General features: G+C 49.2%; 8 protein-coding genes across 8 annotated transcripts; 2 read left to right on the top strand and 6 right to left on the bottom strand.

Annotated features, from left to right (window-relative positions):
- Positions 1-2,564: 2,564 nt before the first annotated feature.
- PEX2_077270 (uncharacterized protein) lies at positions 2,565-4,214 on the bottom strand (the record flags this gene model as incomplete). Its single annotated transcript, XM_016744997.1, has 1 exon — positions 2,565-4,214. The coding sequence occupies one exon, from the start codon at positions 4,212-4,214 to the stop codon at positions 2,565-2,567; it is 1,650 nt and encodes a 549-aa protein (XP_016597915.1).
- Positions 4,215-5,786: 1,572 nt separating this feature from the next.
- On the bottom strand, positions 5,787-6,931 carry eb1 (microtubule-binding protein BIM1; the record flags this gene model as incomplete). Its single annotated transcript, XM_016744998.1, has 6 exons — positions 5,787-5,849; positions 5,913-6,397; positions 6,460-6,537; positions 6,630-6,664; positions 6,770-6,804; positions 6,854-6,931. 6 exons carry the CDS (start codon positions 6,929-6,931, stop codon positions 5,787-5,789), a joined length of 774 nt encoding a protein of 257 aa, XP_016597916.1.
- An 833-nt stretch (positions 6,932-7,764) lies between these two features.
- On the bottom strand, positions 7,765-9,980 carry PEX2_077290 (F-box/WD repeat-containing protein; the record flags this gene model as incomplete). Its single annotated transcript, XM_016744999.1, has 3 exons — positions 7,765-8,746; positions 8,797-9,139; positions 9,200-9,980. 3 exons carry the CDS (start codon positions 9,978-9,980, stop codon positions 7,765-7,767), a joined length of 2,106 nt encoding a protein of 701 aa, XP_016597917.1.
- An 835-nt stretch (positions 9,981-10,815) lies between these two features.
- PEX2_077300 (NAD(P)-dependent alcohol dehydrogenase) lies at positions 10,816-12,130 on the bottom strand (the record flags this gene model as incomplete). The annotated part of the gene is made up of 5 exons (XM_016745000.1): positions 10,816-11,693; positions 11,752-11,793; positions 11,850-11,909; positions 11,964-11,991; positions 12,056-12,130. The coding sequence occupies 5 exons, from the start codon at positions 12,128-12,130 to the stop codon at positions 10,816-10,818; spliced, it is 1,083 nt and encodes a 360-aa protein (XP_016597918.1).
- Positions 12,131-13,661: 1,531 nt separating this feature from the next.
- Positions 13,662-14,836, bottom strand: PEX2_077310 (uncharacterized protein; the record flags this gene model as incomplete). Its single annotated transcript, XM_016745001.1, has 3 exons — positions 13,662-13,742; positions 13,827-14,085; positions 14,145-14,836. The coding sequence occupies 3 exons, from the start codon at positions 14,834-14,836 to the stop codon at positions 13,662-13,664; spliced, it is 1,032 nt and encodes a 343-aa protein (XP_016597919.1).
- A 486-nt stretch (positions 14,837-15,322) lies between these two features.
- Positions 15,323-16,330, bottom strand: PEX2_077320 (dihydrodipicolinate synthase family protein; the record flags this gene model as incomplete). The annotated part of the gene is made up of 1 exon (XM_016745002.1): positions 15,323-16,330. The coding sequence occupies one exon, from the start codon at positions 16,328-16,330 to the stop codon at positions 15,323-15,325; it is 1,008 nt and encodes a 335-aa protein (XP_016597920.1).
- A 597-nt stretch (positions 16,331-16,927) lies between these two features.
- Positions 16,928-18,395, top strand: PEX2_077330 (Gfo/Idh/MocA family protein; the record flags this gene model as incomplete). The annotated part of the gene is made up of 5 exons (XM_016745003.1): positions 16,928-16,951; positions 17,001-17,163; positions 17,217-17,915; positions 17,978-18,068; positions 18,131-18,395. The coding sequence occupies 5 exons, from the start codon at positions 16,928-16,930 to the stop codon at positions 18,393-18,395; spliced, it is 1,242 nt and encodes a 413-aa protein (XP_016597921.1).
- A 249-nt stretch (positions 18,396-18,644) lies between these two features.
- PEX2_077340 (uncharacterized protein) lies at positions 18,645-19,628 on the top strand (the record flags this gene model as incomplete). Its single annotated transcript, XM_016745004.1, has 1 exon — positions 18,645-19,628. The coding sequence occupies one exon, from the start codon at positions 18,645-18,647 to the stop codon at positions 19,626-19,628; it is 984 nt and encodes a 327-aa protein (XP_016597922.1).
- Positions 19,629-19,883: the final 255 nt, after the last annotated feature.

Genomic DNA, 19,883 nt, shown 5'->3' on the forward strand with positions numbered 1-19,883 from the left:
GAGACAGGCGAAGTCGGGCTGTGGTTTAGATCTGTAGGACCTGACCATGCGGAAGAGACTGTAGATGTAGATCGCTGGAAGAGAAAAATGAAATGGGATGATTAGCGAAAGAGTTCAGGCGGTTATAGGATGGTTTGGGTGACCAACCTCTCTGCCTGAAAAGTCTGTCACTATAACAGGACTCAATAGTGAGCCCTGATAGGAGGAGTCATTGTTTGAAGAAGACATAGAGTGCGGATCGCACGGAGCTCTGCCATAAGATTATGCGAATCAAATTTTAAAAGCAGCTCATGCAGAGGCCCATGTAATATGCTCTGATCTCAAGAGATTGTCTCGTGTTGCCGCCGGGGTTGCGAGCCCTTGTTTATCTTTTCCCCCCTCTTCTCCAACGGGGCTGTGTACGATGCCCAGGATGCCGAGGATTTAGTCGATTTTCTTCTGGCAATTCGCGACGAGGGTTTTTTTTGCAAGTAATGCCAAGTATAAGAGGGATATTTAATATCCACTCGAGAGAATCTGAGCGATCAAAAAGTAAAATATAATATATAGTCTTGAAGTGGTGCCAGGAAGTGCCACTTATTACCCCGTGCGGATATAGACACAGCCCCCTTTTCCGAATTTGCAAGCGGCAATCTATGGTTAGTTAGAACAGGGGACCTACGGAGTCCGTGTCTGATGAAGGACTAGTATCAGGTTATAGAAGAAGGCGAAGTTCATAGGCACCCATTCCCCTCCAAAGCTGAGGAATGTAAGCGCCCTTCTTTTTCTCAAACAAATTTAGCCCCGTTTCTTCATGTCCATGCGACATGCATAGCTAAATTCTGGGATCCAGCGACTGTCGAATAGCGTTACGCCAAACTCAGGTATCCAATGTGAGGGCGTTACGATCAATTTTGGCTTTGTCATTGTGGATAGGCTATTGCTGCGCCTCGCGGGCGACCCAATCATTCGGGATACCTCACCTCGACAATTGTGTGTGTGCATTGGCATTATTGTTTGACAATGAGCGCAAGTAAGGAGGCAAAGAGGAGACTCTTTGCATCATGGGTCTTGATCGGGTGTGTTCTAGGTTGCTGATGATGGGGTAGGTGTCCACTTGATGGGCGGCTAGACTGCACGCATCATGAGCACGCGGCACTACTAACAGCACCTATCAAGGCACACACCAGAAATGATTTGAGTTCGCAAGCCACTAAGCTATACGGAGTACTCCGTAATTCGTACTCCGTACTGCGTAGTACCTTAATGATGGGGTATCAGGGTGAAAGGAGCGTGGAGGACAGGGGTGGAAGATCGCCTAGTGGCGTATTTGTGGCGGTGCGTTAAAAATGTGGCGATGCGGCTAACACTATGGCTGGAGACTCATGAGCTCTAGTATGACCTAGGAGGCAAGAAACATAACCAGATTGGCAATAGAAGGGCAGTGCAATAGGTGACAGTGATACAGGGTGAACTCACTCCAAGAAAAGGCTATTCCAAGGCCTTTGAAGGGCTAGGCAGAAGCACTCGTACTCGTACAGAACATCTAGGGAACCGACAGTGGCTATAACAGGAAATACAGCCCAAACATGGTCTCAGGACGCGCAAGTGCAGATAAGGTTGAGAAGAGGCCAATATGATGAGCCTCATTTGATGCGAATCCTGAACAGGGTTTGCGCCTGCTTCTAGGTGTATGCCATGAAAGCTCCGCCTCCACTTCGGTCATCGGGTGCTTGAAAAGCATGTTCTTTAGAAGTGAGGCTAGTTTTGCAAAGCTCGAGGAAAGTCATGTCTCCCGACTTGCTAGGCCCATGGAAAGGAATATCTAATTCAACTGCAGCAGGAGTAGCTAGCTGGTCTCAGACGGCAACACAACGGTAGTATCATGTCAGATGAAGTAGTCCTAGAAGAGATGACATTGGTCTGCAAAGATATTAGTCTGACCGGCCTTGGCACGTGGTCAGCATGCAGGGCGGGCTATATGGTGAGATTCGTGCGCGAGGCAAGGTTTGTTACACAGCTGATGAGCGCCTGGGCAACCTTGGAAATTCCGCGACAGGCATGTGTCATCTACATATAGTAAGCGGTCCAAGATTTGAACTATTTCTGTCAGGAGCCATCTACACGCATGGGAAATGCACAAGGTTTCGTGCATGAAGCTCAACGACTTTACATTACATTCATTACCCGAGCTGATACTGTTCGGGCCTTGACGTGTACACGTAGGCGCACTAAGAGAACAAAGTAATATATCCACAATGATGCAAACATTAAGGTTAAATGGGAAGATAGTGAAGAGAAATATGAACAAGAAGTAAGAGAAAATAGAAGCAGAAGAGAGAACATAGAAAGAGGGGGGTATCAATAGTGAAGAAAAAGAATATAACGACAAAATGACAATCAAAAGACAGGAAATGTGCTTTTACAGCAGCACAAAGAGGAAGAATCGAAGAGAAAAATAATAACAATAAAAAAAAAAAGGCACGATCGGGGACAAGCCCCGGAGTCCGATGTCAGGGTCTGAGCCCCCCCACCCATCACTTCATTTCCATCATTTCACATGTCCCATGTCGCAACATTGGCAATTACTGATCCATAACCTCAGTGAAGCGGCTGCTTCGACTCCCGTCGAGACTATGCAGACTGCGGCCGAGCCCATCCGGCCGCGACGGTGCGAAGGGCACTGCACTCTGGGGTTGCGCAACGGGGTGGGCCGGTGTGACAGTGATGGGAGTGCCAACGTTGACCGTGTTAGAGATAGGAAGGTGGACAAGGTTGGGCCGTGTCGGTGGGGTGGGCTCCTCAACCTCACGGGTAAAATTTGAGTCCAGGGGACTGCCATATTGCGAGCTTGGGGGCGGAGCATAGAAGGAGGGTGATCCCATTGGTCCCATTGCTGGTGAGGTAGCAGATAGACCTGCTCCGGTGGGAGAATCGCCGTCCAGTCCGCCACCATATCCGTCTCCACCGTGGGTGAAGACGGGAGGAAGCTTTCTGCCCGAAATCTTTTGGAACCCGCGTTCGCTGGGGACAGAGTCGATGGTGCTTCCAGAGCGGACTGTTGCCGTTGACTGACGCCAGCGCTTCATGAATGCAGGGGCGAGGTACGAGGCGGTGAAAAGGGGATCGTTGCTTTCACGTCGCTCGACAATTTCTCTAGACCCAGCCCCTGCTCCAGCCCCAGCTGCCGCGTCACCTAACATAGCCGGATTCCCAGTTTTCCCCATAAAGTATCCTCGGCGGCGGAGGTAGTAAAATAGAAGAAGGATGATGAGAGCCAGACCCGCAACTGATCCTACTACACCGCCCACGATTTTGGGTGTGTCGGGATTGCTTGTCGACTCCTGCCCCGAGGCCTGCGTTTGACTTGTAGTCGGCGCGGATCCGGTACCAGTCGCTGAGCTAGTTGACTCAGAGCCTACATATACATTTGATGAAGAGGTTGTGTAGTCTGTGCTAGAGGTCGAGCTCGTCGAGGAGCTGGAGCTGGAGCTGGAGCTGGAGGCGGAGGAGGAGGAGGCGGAGGAGGAGCTGGAGGTATGACCCGAATATGACCAGTAATTGTACGCCTGGGATGATGTTGTCGTAACAGAGGGCGTGGAGCTAGAGGGGGCGATGAGGCGAGTCGAGGTCCACCCAGGCGAATTGATGACTATGGATGAGGCAGACCTTGATGCCGATGGAAGTCGACTTGTGGAATTCGTGGATGTGGTCAAAGTAATTTGAGTGGAGTTCGCGGAGCTTGAAACCGACGTCTCGGATAGTGGCAACGCTGTCGGTGAGGTCAATAGCTCTAGATCTATAGAGACACTAGCAGCCGCGGTGACACTCGCACTTGCACTCGCAGTCGCAGTCAAGCCGTCTGAGCCCGGTAGAGTGCCGATGGCATACGCAGAATCCGATATCGTTATCGGAAAGTCGGTAGCAGTCGATTGAAAGGGGGTTTGTGAGCTAGCATCGACTATCTGCAATACAGTCTCGATACTAGTCGGTTCGGCGGAGGTTGTTTCTGCCCGCTTTTCGAGGAGTGAATCGGATTCGTTTGTGCCATGTTCAAGACACATAGAGTTCTTCGAGTCGCAATTTTCATCCGGAAGTATATCAGTAGCCGGGAGGATGGGGGTTTGATCGGATAGATCAGGTCCCGCATTTTGTTCATCAAGCTCGGCTTCCCGGTGGCGCCTGGCGCTAATTAGATTGCCGATGCGCGAGTGACGGTGATGACCATGAGCCATATTGACAATTTTTCCATACACTTCCACGTCAATTGCCAATCACATACAATGTAATATCGAGACAAAGTAGCAAAACAAAATATGTACGATCCTCACAGAGGGTGAGCTTCGAAGAATTGCGAAGAATGGGGCCGATAAAGTTGAGTAAACGAAAGAAAAACACGGTCTAGCGTGCGCCCCCGTTGGGGTGGAAAGGTTGATAGATCGTCTGAAAAAAGAATGACCCGGTTGATAGTATGAATGAATGGATGTTGGCAAAAGGGTGGCCAAACGTTGTGATCAACAAAAAAAGTGTAGCATGAATAGCAGCTTCAAGAATATCGTGATATCTGGCGCACAGTTAAGTGGAGGGAGCCTTGGAATGACAATCGTACAAACGACTAAGCGGAGTTAGTATGGATGAATTCAATTGGGGGTAGCCCCACGCCATGTAAGCAAACAGATCGAGGGCTTCCAACGAACTGATACCAACACATACCTGGCGTAAAAGAGTGACGAAAAGAGTGGTATGAAAGAAAGAGAGTCCAGTCTCAAGTCCTAATCCATTGTGTTTGGATATATGTAACCACAAAGAGGAATATAGAATGTTTAATATGTCGAAACCGTAAGCAGGTCAGTTGGGGGCACTGAGGGGAGTATGGTCACACTGTCGCAATTCTCAGTCTCAAGAGGATGAATGTACACAAAATGCAAAGCAAAAAGGAGACCACAGAAAGAGACCCAAAAAAAGACCCAAAAGCGATGAAAAAGCGAGACACACACGAAAGAGAAGAAGCGGAACGGGAAATTGATGGAAAAAGACCCAGACTGGACCAAACAATCCCCTATCGAGGCCTAGTCTATGCGACCCGTGTTAGTGACGAACTAGGCTCGGGGCCCGACAGATCCTTTCTTTTTTTTTTCCTTCTGCCTGATTTCAGGGAGAAAGATGTCCTAAAATTGAATTCTAATTCTCTTTCTTGCATAAAGAGGAGGCAACGAACCCTCAGAAAAGAAAACAAAAGCCAGTTCTCTGTCAACGCAGGTACCGCCAGGTACAGTGAGATCAACGAATAGAAAGTGACAGGACCCAGATGAGGTTCTAGCCAAGCTTACTAGTCCATTTTAGGGTTAGTGTACCATGCAGGTTTAATTATCATCGGCTTAGCGTCAAATGGCTATTTACATAGGCAAGGGACAGATGGTTACATGCATAACTATATATGTTATATATGTAAATAAAAGGATAGCTTTAGATGTTTGGTGTCTGGAGTCTATAGGTATGAATTCAATTTCTCTCCTGAAAATAATTGTGCGTCACTCCATGTCACTCCACCCGATTCCACTCTACGGAGTATGTTGTACTAACGGCGAATCATTTGCCGATCCCATTCTCCATAAACCTATTTTAAGCCTAAGTGTCAGACCATTATCACCCATTATCTCCCTGGAAAAATAGGATGTATGCATTTGACTCCATATCTACGCGCTTGTCTTATTTGACACTAATGGAAGGAAGACAAGAAAGAATTAAAGACGCGGGGGTATTAGTAACGGGTCTTTCCTCCTCTCCGGACCGGAACTCAATTTCGCTTAGAAAGTCTCGAGCTCATCGGCCGCAACCTCCTCTCCTTCGGCGGGGATCTCGAAGCCTTCCTAGTGGGGGGCGCATAAGCGTCAGTTGGGGGGATCCTCAGCGAATAGGTCAAGGGAACGGACCTCGGTCGAGTATAGAATGCCCTGAATGTGCTTAACAAGCGTGTCCTCCTCCTTTTCAAGCTCGGGGTCGGCTTCAATGGCACTCTGGACCAGCAGCTCAATATCGCGCAACTTGGCAAAGTAGAAGTCGCGTTCCTTCTCCAGTCCTGCGATCGCTTCCTTCTGTGTCGAGATCTCCTGTTGCAGGGCAGCGGTGGCCGCTCCACTGGCCGCAGTGGCAACCCGGGGACGGACACCGCCGGTTGTCGGGGTCACTCCACGGCGTGCGCTGCCAGCAGACGGGGCGCGCGAAGAAGGGGCTCCACCAACGGAACCAGGAGCGCCGGAGGCCTTGCGCCGGCCGACGGAGTCGTATTCACCACCGGGATAGTGCTGGTCCCAGTATTTTTTAACCCACTGGAGGAACTCAAGGTTGTCCTGCATGCGGCACTTTGTAAGGGACTGGACGGGGATGGGCTTGTTGACCTGGTGGCGGGCGAAGACATCTGGGTGATTGGATATGTTAAAAAGGGGATCGTTGGTCGATTTGGAATCCGCCTTCACATACTCTGAAGAACCTTGAAGTTCTGGAGGTAGGCATATTCAGTGTTCACATTGAACTTCACCCGGGACATGGGAACATCCACTGAACAAAGAGACCAGTCAGTATATGTTCCATAACCCAATACGGGACCATTTGTCTCTCAATTATTTCCGCAAGTCGTGGTGATTACATACTGAAAATCGAATCGAATACCTGGCAGAGGGCAGCACTATAGAGAGACAAGATAAGAGGTTAGCCCGTCTGATCTATACAAAAAAAAAAGGTCGCCCCGCGGGCCGTTCAAAGTCGGGGAAAGAATATTGATCAACCATACCCAGTTCCACACTGCTCAATCTTGGTAAGGTTCAGCTGGAGCAGGTTGTTAAGCCATGCCAGCAGTTCCTGTCTATAAGCATACATCGATCGGCGTCAGCAAGGCCATATTGGTCGCGAGATGGCGGGGAATAGGAGAAAAGCCGAACCTGGATTCACCCATGATGGTGGGGTAGAATAGTTATCAATCGAAACGCTAAAGCGAAAGATGAGACTGGAATAGGCGCTAAGTGGAAAAAGAGCTGGATGAAGATATTACACCGCAAGACCAGGACTTCTTGTCAGTCTCTGCTTGTGTGGTTGATGGGGAACAGCAGAGGGATTGTTTTGATGCTAAATCCCACGGATCACACTGGCGCTAGCCCACTTTTTCTGGCGAATCACAAGTAGATTAGTTAATCAGTGTCTTGGTGCCTGAGGTGTCGTAGTGTACCTGAGGTATCATATCGTAGCTTGAGATATTACCTCGGTGCATGAAACTATTACATGGTCAGGTGAGGTACAATTCCATCACAACAGGTCAAATCTCATATATCATATCTACCATCATACGGTCGCCTAAGATATCAAGTTGTCGCTTCATACGTCGCTACTTAACCGATTGACCGCCGGCTCTACCGCCTTCCCCGCTGCCGAATTTGACACATTTGACCAGCAGAAATGGTCGATCTATTGATATTGTAGCTGCCTTATGGCCTCAGGCGACGACTTAACTCTGAAGAGATTGGAAATTGAGGTTATTGTCACGACATAAGATATACGATGCTATATGCTAGGTATATAATTTTGCACTGATGCGATGTGTGTAGACATAACGAAGAAAAGCAAGAATTTATTCTGCCAATATTCCAGCCTGGTCCAATTTGTACCCAAGATAATAAAAACCTCATATCCAACTCCCACTAGCAATGTATAATAATAATGACCAAACAAACCCAAGGGAAAGAAGCAGCGCTGAGAAGAAGAGCAAGCGGTATATAAAAAAATGCAAATAGATCACTCCTCTAACAAGTCGATCCCGTCTAGACCATATCCAAAGTCTATAATGACAGCCCGAGAGTCCTGGCTCGTGGCAACAATGCGTCTATAATCGGACTGCACGCTCAACATCCAGCTTGTGGTCCAGCCAGGGAAGTTGATGGACAGGTCACCCGTATCACGGTCGAACACCTTGACGCTCATGTCATAGCTACCGCTAATGATGCGCTTATTTGCGCTGTCGAGATGCAGAGATCGGATGAGGCCCGTATGTCCGTGGAGCTCATTGACAAGCTCGCCCGTATTTGCGTCAAATTGATAGATTATGCGATCATTGCCACCAGTGAGAATGGTCCGGCCATCGTCACTGAATTCGACACATGCGAGGCCACGGTCCTTGCTGGTGAACTCCTTGACACACTGGCCTGAGATCACATTCCACATCTTGGCAACACCGTCACCACTGGCTGACACTATAAGGTCACCGCGTAGCTGCACAGCATTCACTGGCCCTTGGTGACCGTTGAGCTGCCTCAAAAGCTCACCGGTGTTTCGGTCCCACACACAGATGGTGGTATCTTTGGAGCATGAGACGATGTACCTGTCATCAAAACACACATCAAGCACACCGGCTTGGTGACCGGAAAGACGACGAATTGGTCGGTAGTCGTCCTTGATGTCATACACGATGCAGGTAAAGTCCGAAGAACCTGTGACCATGATCTCCTCGTCAAATTGCAGGCACAGGATCGATGCGCTGTGGTATATCGATTCTTCCTCCAATGGTGCCGTAATTTCCGTCGTCTCATCCAGCGTGGGCCACGGCGGGGTAATAGTCATGAAGGGAGCGGTCCCCGTGGCCTGGGAAGTTGGATTGTTCACTGGACCACGGCGGAAAGTCCGGGCCGCAGGTGGCCCAATAATTTTCTTGCATGACCACGGATAGTGTGCGTCCCACACACGAACCGTCCGATCACGAGAGCCAGTGATGATTTTGTTCCTACAAACTTGTTAGTAGTGCACGGGATCAACAGATTGATGTTAACTTACTCGTCAAATTGAGAGCAATAAACGCTGTCCTCGTGACCTTGGAGATAAATGGCCGCAGCTTTGCCATCCTTCCAGCGCTGATCAAGAGCGCGCCGAACAAGGAACTTTTTCTTCCAGTCCTGATTCGGGATTGACCTCCCTAAGCCAGATGACAGCTTCAGCTTGGAGGCTGTGTCGCTTGCTGGCCGTCGGCCATATGCATTGCGGAATACGTGCCTCCAAACATGAGAAGAGGATGCACAAAGCCAGGTGTGAGACACAAGCTCCGCGTCCATGAGGGAATCAGGGTCCAAATATGAAAAAATGTGTGATGTAATCTCAGCCGGAAGCAGGGCCACGGGATCTGAAAAAAAGAGAGGTTTAGCAAAACACGCGCGCTGTCTAGGAAGGGGTTCATCCTTACCGAGTCGCATCATGGCCATCAAATCAGGGTCTGACACATCCGACCGATCGCGCATGTCAATACAAATACCGCTCTCCGAGTCCTGAGGAACCCTCAGATCAAGTAACTTGTTCTCTAGTTCCGCCTTAGCTACCCGCGCAGCCTCCATTTGCTCATTCTGCGCCGCAGCTGCAGCGCGGGCCGCTGCACCTGCGGACTTGTGGTTCGGCAGAACTGGAGGTGCCTGCCCACGACCCGGGATGGGGGCAGGGATCGAGGCGGTAGGGGCATAGAAACTGTGCAGAGCAGACACACTATTCAAAGAGGGGCGCCGATTGACGCTGTAGCCCTGGTGCCAATGTGGTTTTGTTGACCGGACATCCCAGCTACCGGAGGCCACCCGCTTATGGTTTGCATGGCTCGAATGATGATAGTAACGGTCTTCATCGTCATCAACCAATTTGATGTCCTCGGCGAGAGGAATTGCTTGCTTGGAAGGCTTGTGGCGAAGACTAACGGACAATCGGCGGCCGAGAGCTACCAAACCATCCACGGGATGCTTCAAACTCGAAAAGCTTTTGGCACCACGGCGCCGCGGAGCCGCGTTCGGGAACGGGTCTATCTCTTCCACGGCTGGTGCGTGGTCATCCTGGCATATTTCCATCAAGTATGGCTGCTCCAATGTATCTAAGGCCAGCTCTTTTGACATGGGGGCGGCATGACTTGCAGTGCGTGGGCGCGGACGAAATGACAACGAGGGGCGTCGCCTTGCGGAGGTGGCGTTAGTCTCTCGTGGCGACATGACTGAAGTTGTTGGTATATCGAGGGCAAATTAAACAATAATTGGATGAATCTGATGGCTAATATGTGACGGCGGTTGTTGGGACAAAGAATGGCAAGGCTTTTGGTGAATCTGGTCTATTTATTGTTTGTCGACCGATGTGGCGGTTGGTCTCGGGAGTTCTGTGAGATAAGTCTAACAAAGTGTATAGATCAACGACCGTTCGCGAACTCCAAGGACCCAAGAGAATGAAAAAAAAAGATGGAATAGGAGATTAATGAATGAACTATAGAGAGAGAACAACAAAAGAAAAAAAAAACTTGAAGGCGCAAGGAGGAGATAAAAAAGGGCGGAAGAATTTCAGAAAGCAGAACGACTCTGGGTTATCGGGCGGTGAATTGGGGGGGAGTGATTGGTTCGGATGTCAAGTTACCGGGGGGTCACTGGTACTAAAATCTTGTAGTTAATATACTATAAAAGTAAAGTATCTAATACTTTCTGGGTACTCACCCCTGCGTCAGATTTTTAGGCGTCGGGGGGGGCAAACCTGGAAAGTGCGGAGTAACTGTGACATGGATCGTCAAGACAAAACGTACTGCGGATCCAAGTACCGACTACACACACATCTTCGGTGGCGTTTAGGGCTTTCTGAGTTTTTCTGTTGAGACATAGCTAATATTAGTATCCAACCTGAATTGGGCTTCTTTGGTATTATTGGAGAAAATATTGGATTTCAATCTCTTCAGAAAACTTCCTCGAATAAACACCCCTAACCCCCCCAGTCCTCTAACCCCCTGGTTTTCTATGTTGACACCGACTATATACATAATTCTCAAATATTGATCACCTCTCCCCTTCATCCAAAGATCTTCTCATATCCGGTCAGAGTGAACCGATAGTGAACATCACCCTTCTTCATGCGCAGCATAGCCTCCTTGAGTCCCTCCTCTCCAATGGCAATCTCTTCTACCCAACCCTTAAGACCCTGATCCGCAGCCAGCTGCAACATATCAAGCATCTCCCGACGGCTACCCAGGTGGCTGGCACCAATGAGAACACCGTTAGAGATCAGATTCTGAGCCTTAATGACCTGACCTTCCTCCTCAGGAAGACCAACACTGATCCAGCGCCCATGAACATCCATCATGGACAGATAGCGCGCAAGATCGAAACCCTCGGAAGAGTTAGCGCAGTTGATAATCAAATCAAATGAGCACAAATGCTCCTTCTCCCACCCCTCTTCAGCAGTAGCAATATAACCATCAGCACCGAGCTTGAGAGCATCCGCCTCCTTGGCACGAGAGCGCGAAATAGCCCAGGTCTCCGCACCCAGCGCCTTGGCAAACATGATTCCAAAGTGACCAATGCCACCCAGTCCAACAATTCCAACCTTCTTGCCAGGACCAGCGCCATTGCGCACCAAGGGTGAGTACGCCGTCAGTCCGGCGCACAGCATCGGAGCAACAGAGTTGGTCTCCAGTGCGTCCGGGATAGGGAACACCCAGTGCTCGTGTGTTCGCACGTGCGATGAGTATCCACCCTGGCTGACGATGCCACTGTCGGCCCACTTCGAGCCGTAGGTGTCCATAGGCTCGACCTGGCAGTATGTCTCGTTGTCGTTGCGGCACTGCTTGCACTTGCCGCAAGAGTAGGACTGCGCGCCGACGCCAACGCGCTCGCCTTCCTTAATCAGAGTGACCTTAGGTCCAACACGGATTGCCCGACCGACGATTTCTAGGATGGTTATTAGCATGGAACAGCAGGCTTTTTTCTTCTCATTCTAGATACGTACCGTGACCCACGCACAGAGGGAACTTTTGTTCACCCCATCCTCCTATAAGAATACATTAGCCGGTGCTTCAGCTTGGCATTTCAACAGAATTACCATACCGCTGATGGTGTGCACATCACTGCCGCAAATACCACAGGCCTCAATCTTAATGTCGACATCTATACTCGGTTAGAATCAGAGAGAAGCATAGTGCCACCGACAGTCTAACTCACCATAGTCGCCGAAAGGCTTCAGTTTGAACTATTCATCACAATCAATCTAAGTAAGCGCATATCCTAACCAGCACACGGAAAAAAGCACATACGTGGCGCTTGTGGAACTGAGTGAAGCTGTTAGGTCCATCGACTTGGAAGCCCTCAGCTTCTTCGGGGTAAGGCATTGTGATAAGGATAAAGCAATTGGTCTGAAGAAGTCTTTGTCAATGACTATGTATTCTTTGGAATACAGCAAAGCAGTATATACGAGGGAGACCAAAAAAATAAGAAAAGAAAAGTAGAAACCAGGAAACAAGCGGGGAGGAGGGTGTATATCAACGCCACTAATTTTCAGACCCTAGCGGGGAGCGCAAAACATTCCATACTCTTCCTACGCGGGATATAATCTCCAAATCCATTGTGACACTACGTACTACGACGGTATACACCTGTTTCCCTCCAGTCGGACATTGTGCCGTGGACCCGCTCCGCCGGGTAATTTGGTAACTGAGAGGAATCAGAGCGCAAGACTCGGGGTTCGATATCGCCCGAGAAGCGAATCAATACGATGAAAAGAATGAAGTCTGGGCAGCGTGGGGTGGTTGTTCTATTTAGTGGGGTAGGATTCTAATAAGACCCATACTACGTAGCTAGTAACACTAGGTCCAGAGGTCGTCCAGTGGACGGGTTCTCGTAGCAACTCCGATTTAGAGGTTTTTCCACCTATGAGCGTGCGAGGAGAAATTATATCCCGGGTTGGCTTTATCGATGATAAGAAGTGGGATGATGTAGGGCTTGGGTTTAGGGCTTGGGATTTACATGGGTGTAGTGGCAGTTGAGGAGGACAGAACAAAACACCCATCACTTGAGCTCAATGTACAGCGAGATGAGATCGGTGAGTGTTTGCTCCAACCCCGTAAATATCCACCCAAAGGCGAGCTCAGTGTCAGATGCATAAGCTTCTTGTTTGGAATAGCCATATTTGGTTGCTTCTTTTTGAAAATCCGATGAGATGGCGTAGGAAGAACAGATAAACTACCCACTGGCCTCTGGCCCCCAACCCCCAACCCCCGGCCACCGGCGGTCCACGAGGCTCCACATTACTGAGACACGAATCATTACTGGCCTCTTGAAATACTTTCACGCCTTGCAGCTTTTTCGTCTTGGGGGAAGGAAACCCCAGAGCACCCTGAAACCAAAAGCTATGTACCATCATTGAGAGCGCGAGCAGCAGATGTGTGTAGTCGCGATTGGAGGGCGAATACACATGATCTTTACTACTACGAATCGAATCTATTATCAAGGACAAGCAAGTAGATATGCAACTTCAGGAACTACCATGGAATTGATCATCTAGTAAATCCTATATACTAGTTTGTACGAGGGTATGACACTCACAAAAGCCCTAGTAAAGTCGATGTAGACAAAGAACCGCCCCACAATTCAAGATCGAACGCCCCTCAGAGACGCCAAGGGAAAGCTTAGCCATATAAATGAGCCATTCAAAGCTATACTAGCCCAGTGAAGCTAAATGAAGGTTCCCCATATAGCCATAATTGTTGTGGTCCTAGGGCTGAGCGATAGTAGTTAGATGGTGGGCAAGAGACCACGCCCAACAAAGCAGTGAGTGCATCATATCGTAGTACTTCTTCTTATCAATTTGATCCATGTAACTATCCAAGGTTAACGAGCTGACCTCGGTAAATTCTTTAAAGTTCAAGACCGGTGTAAATTGAACTTGGAATCTACCATCAAAGTAACCGTATAGTACACGGGCACAACATCTTTGGTCAAACACTATGATCATATTCTATAGAGCTCACATAATGTCAGTGACTTTTTTTTATACAAGGGATGGAGGTAGAAGGGAACCGAACGTACTGGGAAAACTTCACTAAGAATATGAACATCCTCTGGCTCAATTCCGTTGGCGAGCGATTCCATTTGACCAAACATGCCTCTTAACCCCCAGCTAACCAAGGCTATGAGCTCAGCAGTTGAGGGGCGATCGTGCCCACATGAAATCACATCGACTAGAGCCCATGCATGGCATTTGTGCGGGTGATCTAGCTCCATTGATCTGGCAAAACTGATTCCGTGTATTTTGTCTGGGAGATCGAGATCGTATAGTCTTTGAGCCCTAGGTAGAATTTATTAGTTTAATTAATACAGATTTCAGAATAGCAATGTATAACTTACCAGTAGACTAACCAGTCATTTGTCATGTAATTGCGAATATCCAGGTCCAAAGCGTTCGCAATCACCATCTCACGGTCATTATCGGCTTCCTTGTCGGTCTTTTCGCTTTGCTTGCTTTTCTCGTGGATTTCACCCCTTGGTTTTCGATTCTCGTCATCGCTCTCTTCGCTCTTGCCGCAATCTTCATCACTATCACCATGTTTTTCAGAGCCCAGAATTTCCCCTTCTTTTGCCTCACTGTCTATTTTCTCACTTTCGCTGACTTCTTTATCATCCGATTTGCCCTCTCCATCGCTCACCTTATCGTCTTTAGTGTTAACAGGGTGATCTGACCCCTGGACAGTAGGGCTCTCGTTATTCTTAATTTCTTCGCTTTTCGCTCCATCCAGCTCGTTGGGCCAGAATTCCGGAATACTCCAGTCCTGGTAGTATATGAACACACGCCGAAGTAGAGAGTTTGCACTGTGAGTTCCTTTTCCGAAGTTTCCTTTTTGAGATAGAAACCAATCCCAGCTTGGATCTGCACGTATCTTCTCTATCCTAGGAGTGTCTGTTCGCGGCATAAAATAGCGTGTCACAGAAGGCGAGGTCATACCGCAAGCAATGTCCAGATGATTAAGGTCAATCCTGAGGATCTGCAGATGCCACTTTGGGATGAAGGAGGTTGTTACTTTCTTCATGGAGGCAAGCATTTGTTCAAGTCTCTCACATCTTAGTATAAAACACCAAGTTTTGGGGATTGTATCTATGGTGGTATTTTCCATTTTGGTAGTATCACACATGAGAAGTTGGAGTATATTGTGGTTAGTAATAATAAGTAGTACAGTCTACGTATATGAACTCCCTGGCAGGTGGACTTATATAGGGTTTAAAAGCGAGCAACTTGAATGATGCAAGTCTTCGTAATGTTAACCTGTTGCCTTGTATGATGCCCTAGGTCACGATGATTGCCTCATGTAATCACACATGATACCCGTGAACGAGCTACCCTAAGCAGAATAATGTTATGATATTGGTCCGAGGGTTTTGCAATTTTTGAAGCTGCTACATGACGGTGCATAATATGTCAACAAACGGTGTAAATTACGAAAAAAAAGGTGAGGTCATGAAACTTGGTATATGCATTGGAATTATATTACTAGACTTTGGGTTTAGTTCCTTGCCATATTTCCAAGCCATTATGCTACATCTGGCAAGCTCAATTCCACATCCATAGCAGACTTGATCTTATCAGCAACGGTCTGGTACTGGGCCTCAGTAAGACGGCTGAGAGGTCGGCGAGGGAACCCGCCGTAACCGTAGTATGACTGGATAGCACCCTTGGTGCCAGGAATGGAGGCCTTTGTGAGAACCCAGTCGGCAGCACTGAGTTGCTGCTGAGCCTCGATAGCCTCTGTGAGACGGCCCTCGGACCAGAGAGTGAATATTCGGACACACAGACGGGGGAGAACGTTGGCACCACCGGCAAGAATGGCAGAGCCTCCGGAAACGAGGGTCTGCAGAGCGAAGTCGGCGATACCGCCGAAGGCAATGTATTGGTGCTTGGCGTTGGGCTTAGAGACTGCTGCGGTGCGCTGAGCCGGGGCCAAGGGGGAGGTGGGGGTGATGGCGCCGAGAGCGGTAGCGACACGGGTCAGCTTGCCAGTATTGGCACAAGTGAACTTAGTGCCGACGATGTTAGGGTGTTCAGAGATACGGATGATGAGGTCGGAGTCCATGTCAATTCCAGCGACAGCACCGGGGTAGTTGTACAGGATAATAGGAACAGGGGAGCCGTCGGCAACGGCTGTGAAGTACTCGTACAGGGTTTCGTCATTGCCGACTGCAGTGCGGTAGTAGCTGGGGGGCACGATCAGAACGTACTCGCCACCAGAAGCGGCGACCTCCTTGCACAGGTCGATGGTTCCGCGGATGCTGTTCTCGCTGGCACCAGAGATGACGGGCACGTTGGAGAAGCCAGCCTCATCGAGAGCGGAGCGGGTCTCACGGTTGACAGTCATGCGCTCTTCGCGGCTGAGATGCACAGCCTCGCCGTTGGAGCCCATGGTCACCAGGCCGACAAGGCCGGCCTTGGCTAGACGCACGGCGTGACGGCGAATGGAGGCAATGTCGAGCTCTTCGGTCTGTGCATCGAAGAAGGTCATCGTCGGCGCATAAACGCCGGGGCGGAGTGGGGTGAGAGACATGATTCTAGGGTTTCGGTGAGCTGATGTTCACGGATGTTCACGGATGTTGAAGTATAATGACCTACTTGGAATTTTATGGGTATACAGCAATAAAACATCATTGGCACTTGACATTCTTATGAACTTCTTCGAGGCGTCCTTCTCCCCTCCCCCACGTCGGCGAATGGTCCGAGGCACTTTGTATGGCGGAGAATTACATTCCACCAATCAGCTTAAGAACAAAGAATGTGGGGGACATGAGGGGTAAAATTGACGGGTAAACGCGCATTTCAGCCGGCGATGGCGTCGAAAAGGCCATACATGCGTCTGGCATCTAAGAAATTGACAATTGAGATCATGAATAACAAGCGCAATGGTGTATACGTATATGAATCTATCTACCTTGGAAAAGAAGAATGAAGTTGATGAAAAAGAAATCAAATAGCGTCAACAACCCCAAAGCCGATAAGATACGGCTATTGAGTTAGCATTTCAAATGCCGGAAGAATTATATCCAGCGATTCAACACCCCGGCATTTCAGTTAATTGTCTTAAATTTCCTTTTCTCCCCCAGAAATTCCCCGGAATTCAATCACCCTCTCGAAATTAACAGACACAATGGCTCCTCCTAACGTTTTGATGGTATGGACAATGATTCCCCGCAGTATAGATCCCAAGCTAACTAAACTAGGTTGGCACTGGTGAATACACCACCGGCTTCGTCGGCGGTGGTGCATCTGGCTCAGACAAGAAGGTCGGAGTGGTAGGCCTCAGTCTATTTGACCTGCGCCGACGGGGCAAGGTGGCCGACCTGAGCATGGTGGGCGTGTCGGGCAAGAAGTTCCCTGGTATCCGTAAGTCAAACGATAGAACAAGCAACCGAACAGGAAGCTAATAACGAGAATAGGTGACCACTTGCACCGCAACATCTCCCAAGTCTACAACAACCTCGATACCTCATTCGCCTCGTTCCCCGCGGACGACCAGACCGACCCCGACGCATACAAAACCGCCATTGATGCCCTCCCTAAGGGATCCGCCATCACTATTTTCACCCCCGACTCCACCCACTATCCCATTGCCCTGTACGCAATTGAGCGCGGCCACCATGTCCTCATCACTAAGCCAGCAACCCAGCGTCTAGGAGACCACCTCGCTCTAGTCGAGGCCTCGCGCAAGCATGGCGTCTTCGTCTTCATCGAGCACCACAAGCGCTTTGACCCTGCATACTCTGATGCGCGTGCTAAGGCCAAGACTCTCGGTGACTTCAACTACTTCTATAGTTACATGAGTCAGCCTAAGAGCCAACTCGAGACCTTCAAGGCGTGGGCTGGTCGTGATTCCGATATTTCTTACTACCTGAACTCTCACCACATTGATATCTGCGAGAGCATGGTCCCAGAATACAAGCCTGTGCGGGTCACAGCAACTGCATCTCAGGGTACCGCTGCTGCACTTGGATGTGTCCCCGAGACCGAGGACACCATCACTCTCCTCGTGGAGTGGCGTCGCCGTGATAACCCCGCGAAGATTGCCACTGGTGTTTATACTGCTAGCTGGACGGCACCTCAAAATGCAGGTGTTCACTCCAACCAGTACTTCCACTGTATGTTTTTCCATTCTCCGGTAATACTTTGTGAACAGGGCTTTTCTAACACATTCTAACAGATATGGCTGCCAACGGCGAGATCCGCGTTAACCAGGCCAAGCGTGGCTATGAAGTGACTGGCGACGACCAGGGTCTGATTCATTTCAACCCGTAAGAACCCTATTCCCAGAATAATATTGCACCATAGTTCCATGCTAACTCTAATTTACTAGATTCTATATGCGCTACGCTCCTGATGAAGAAGGAAACTTCAGCGGGCAGACTGGATATGGCTACATCAGCTTCGAGAAGTTCATCGATGCCGTCACAGCTGTGAATGAGGGCCGTGTTACCCTCGACCAGCTGGACGCCCGTCCGCTGCCCACTCTGCGCAATACCATCGGCACAACGGCAATCCTAGATGCAGGACGCAAGTCGCTAGATGAGAGGCGGCCTGTGGAGATTGTCTCCGAGGGCGATAAGTGGGAGCTGAAGTAAAGAGTAAAAACTATGTAAATGGATTTATGTTATACCAATCACAAGTGTATTGTTTTCAAATGGCCCTCGTGTATAATTTATCTAGGCCCAAAGCCACTCTGTCATGTGCAAAGTCTAGTCTCGCAAGGCCGCAATTTAAAAATAGTAAGCAGATGAAATACGAGCGCAACATCAATTTAGCCCCATTATTTTATCTTCTCCCCTCCACAGTTGTTTATTGTTTATATCTATCAAATTAAATCCTTCAAGATGATGCGCCGAAAAGAGATTTATACCAATATTACACCCATCCCCGCATCTGTCCCCCGCCAACTTGCCCTGGACATCCTGCACAGCCACAGCGAAATAATCACACTAAACCCACTCGTCCTCTCACATCACCCAGTGAGTGCCCCACGGGATGCCGTCGCCGACGAGTACTACTCGACGTGGTACAAGATCACCGAACGAGTACAATACGTCCCTGGGCTTGGCAAGATAGGGTCTGGCAAGATCAGCTTCAAAGGCTGTTTCCACAACGTCGCATGGGGTCTAGAAACACATATGTACGCGCCGATGGGAATCGACCTCAAAAGCAAATGGCGCATTGCAGGCAACCAGGACGACGAAGCACCGGAGTCACGAGACGGGCGCGCAAACGACGCCCCGCAAACGGGACTCTATCTGCGCGAAGACATCGAGATCGAATGCAACCGCACGCTAATTTCTTTCGTCAAGGGTCAGTTGAAGGCTGCTTCGAAGGTGCTGGTAGCTCGTCTGATTAAGAAAGCTGAGCTTCTTGATGCGGGTGTCTTGCAGGCTATGATGGAGGATGGGAAATTGACGACGTATAACCCGGCCGATCGATCGAGCAGGATTATCATGGAGCCGTTGTATTCGTCGCGGAGACAGTCAGATCAAATGTCAAGGTCGGATCAAATGTCGAGATCTTCGTCATCTCGTGCGCCCAGATCGCCGACGGATTCGGTGCACTTCGGATCGATCGCTTCTGGGTATTCCTCTCCGGTGCAATATGGACAGGAGCACAGTAAGAACTTTGCTGTGGAATTGCCGGCGGATTTCTATCATCCGCAATCTGGATCTGAGAAATATCAAGAGTTGCCGGATACCAGTCGATACTCGAAGTCACCGCGGCTGAATAAGGGGCATGCTGAGCTGTCTGCTATGGAAGAGACTTTGGAGGAGCGTAGTGAAGGGGTGGTACCTTATAACGCGTACAGGCCAAAGGGTTAGTTTTTGTATCAGAAGCAGGCACGGAATTGCCATGTATTGCGTATTTCTCCTATCCTCCTTTGGGCGTTTCTTTCACATTCGAGTTTTTATTTCTTTATGAATGCCATCAATAATGACCTCTTTATGCAAGCGATATGAGTGGAGCACATTTTCAGGTAGTCTTTTGATTCAAATCTAGATATTGCATCCATAAAGTTTCAGACAAGCTGCTTAAGGCACTTATAGTGCGCCCCTTGTGCCTTGGTTTTTTCAAGC

This window comes from Penicillium expansum, assembly GCF_000769745.1.
Source record: "Penicillium expansum strain MD-8 chromosome Unknown contig268, whole genome shotgun sequence".
NCBI lineage: Eukaryota > Fungi > Ascomycota > Eurotiomycetes > Eurotiales > Aspergillaceae > Penicillium > Penicillium expansum.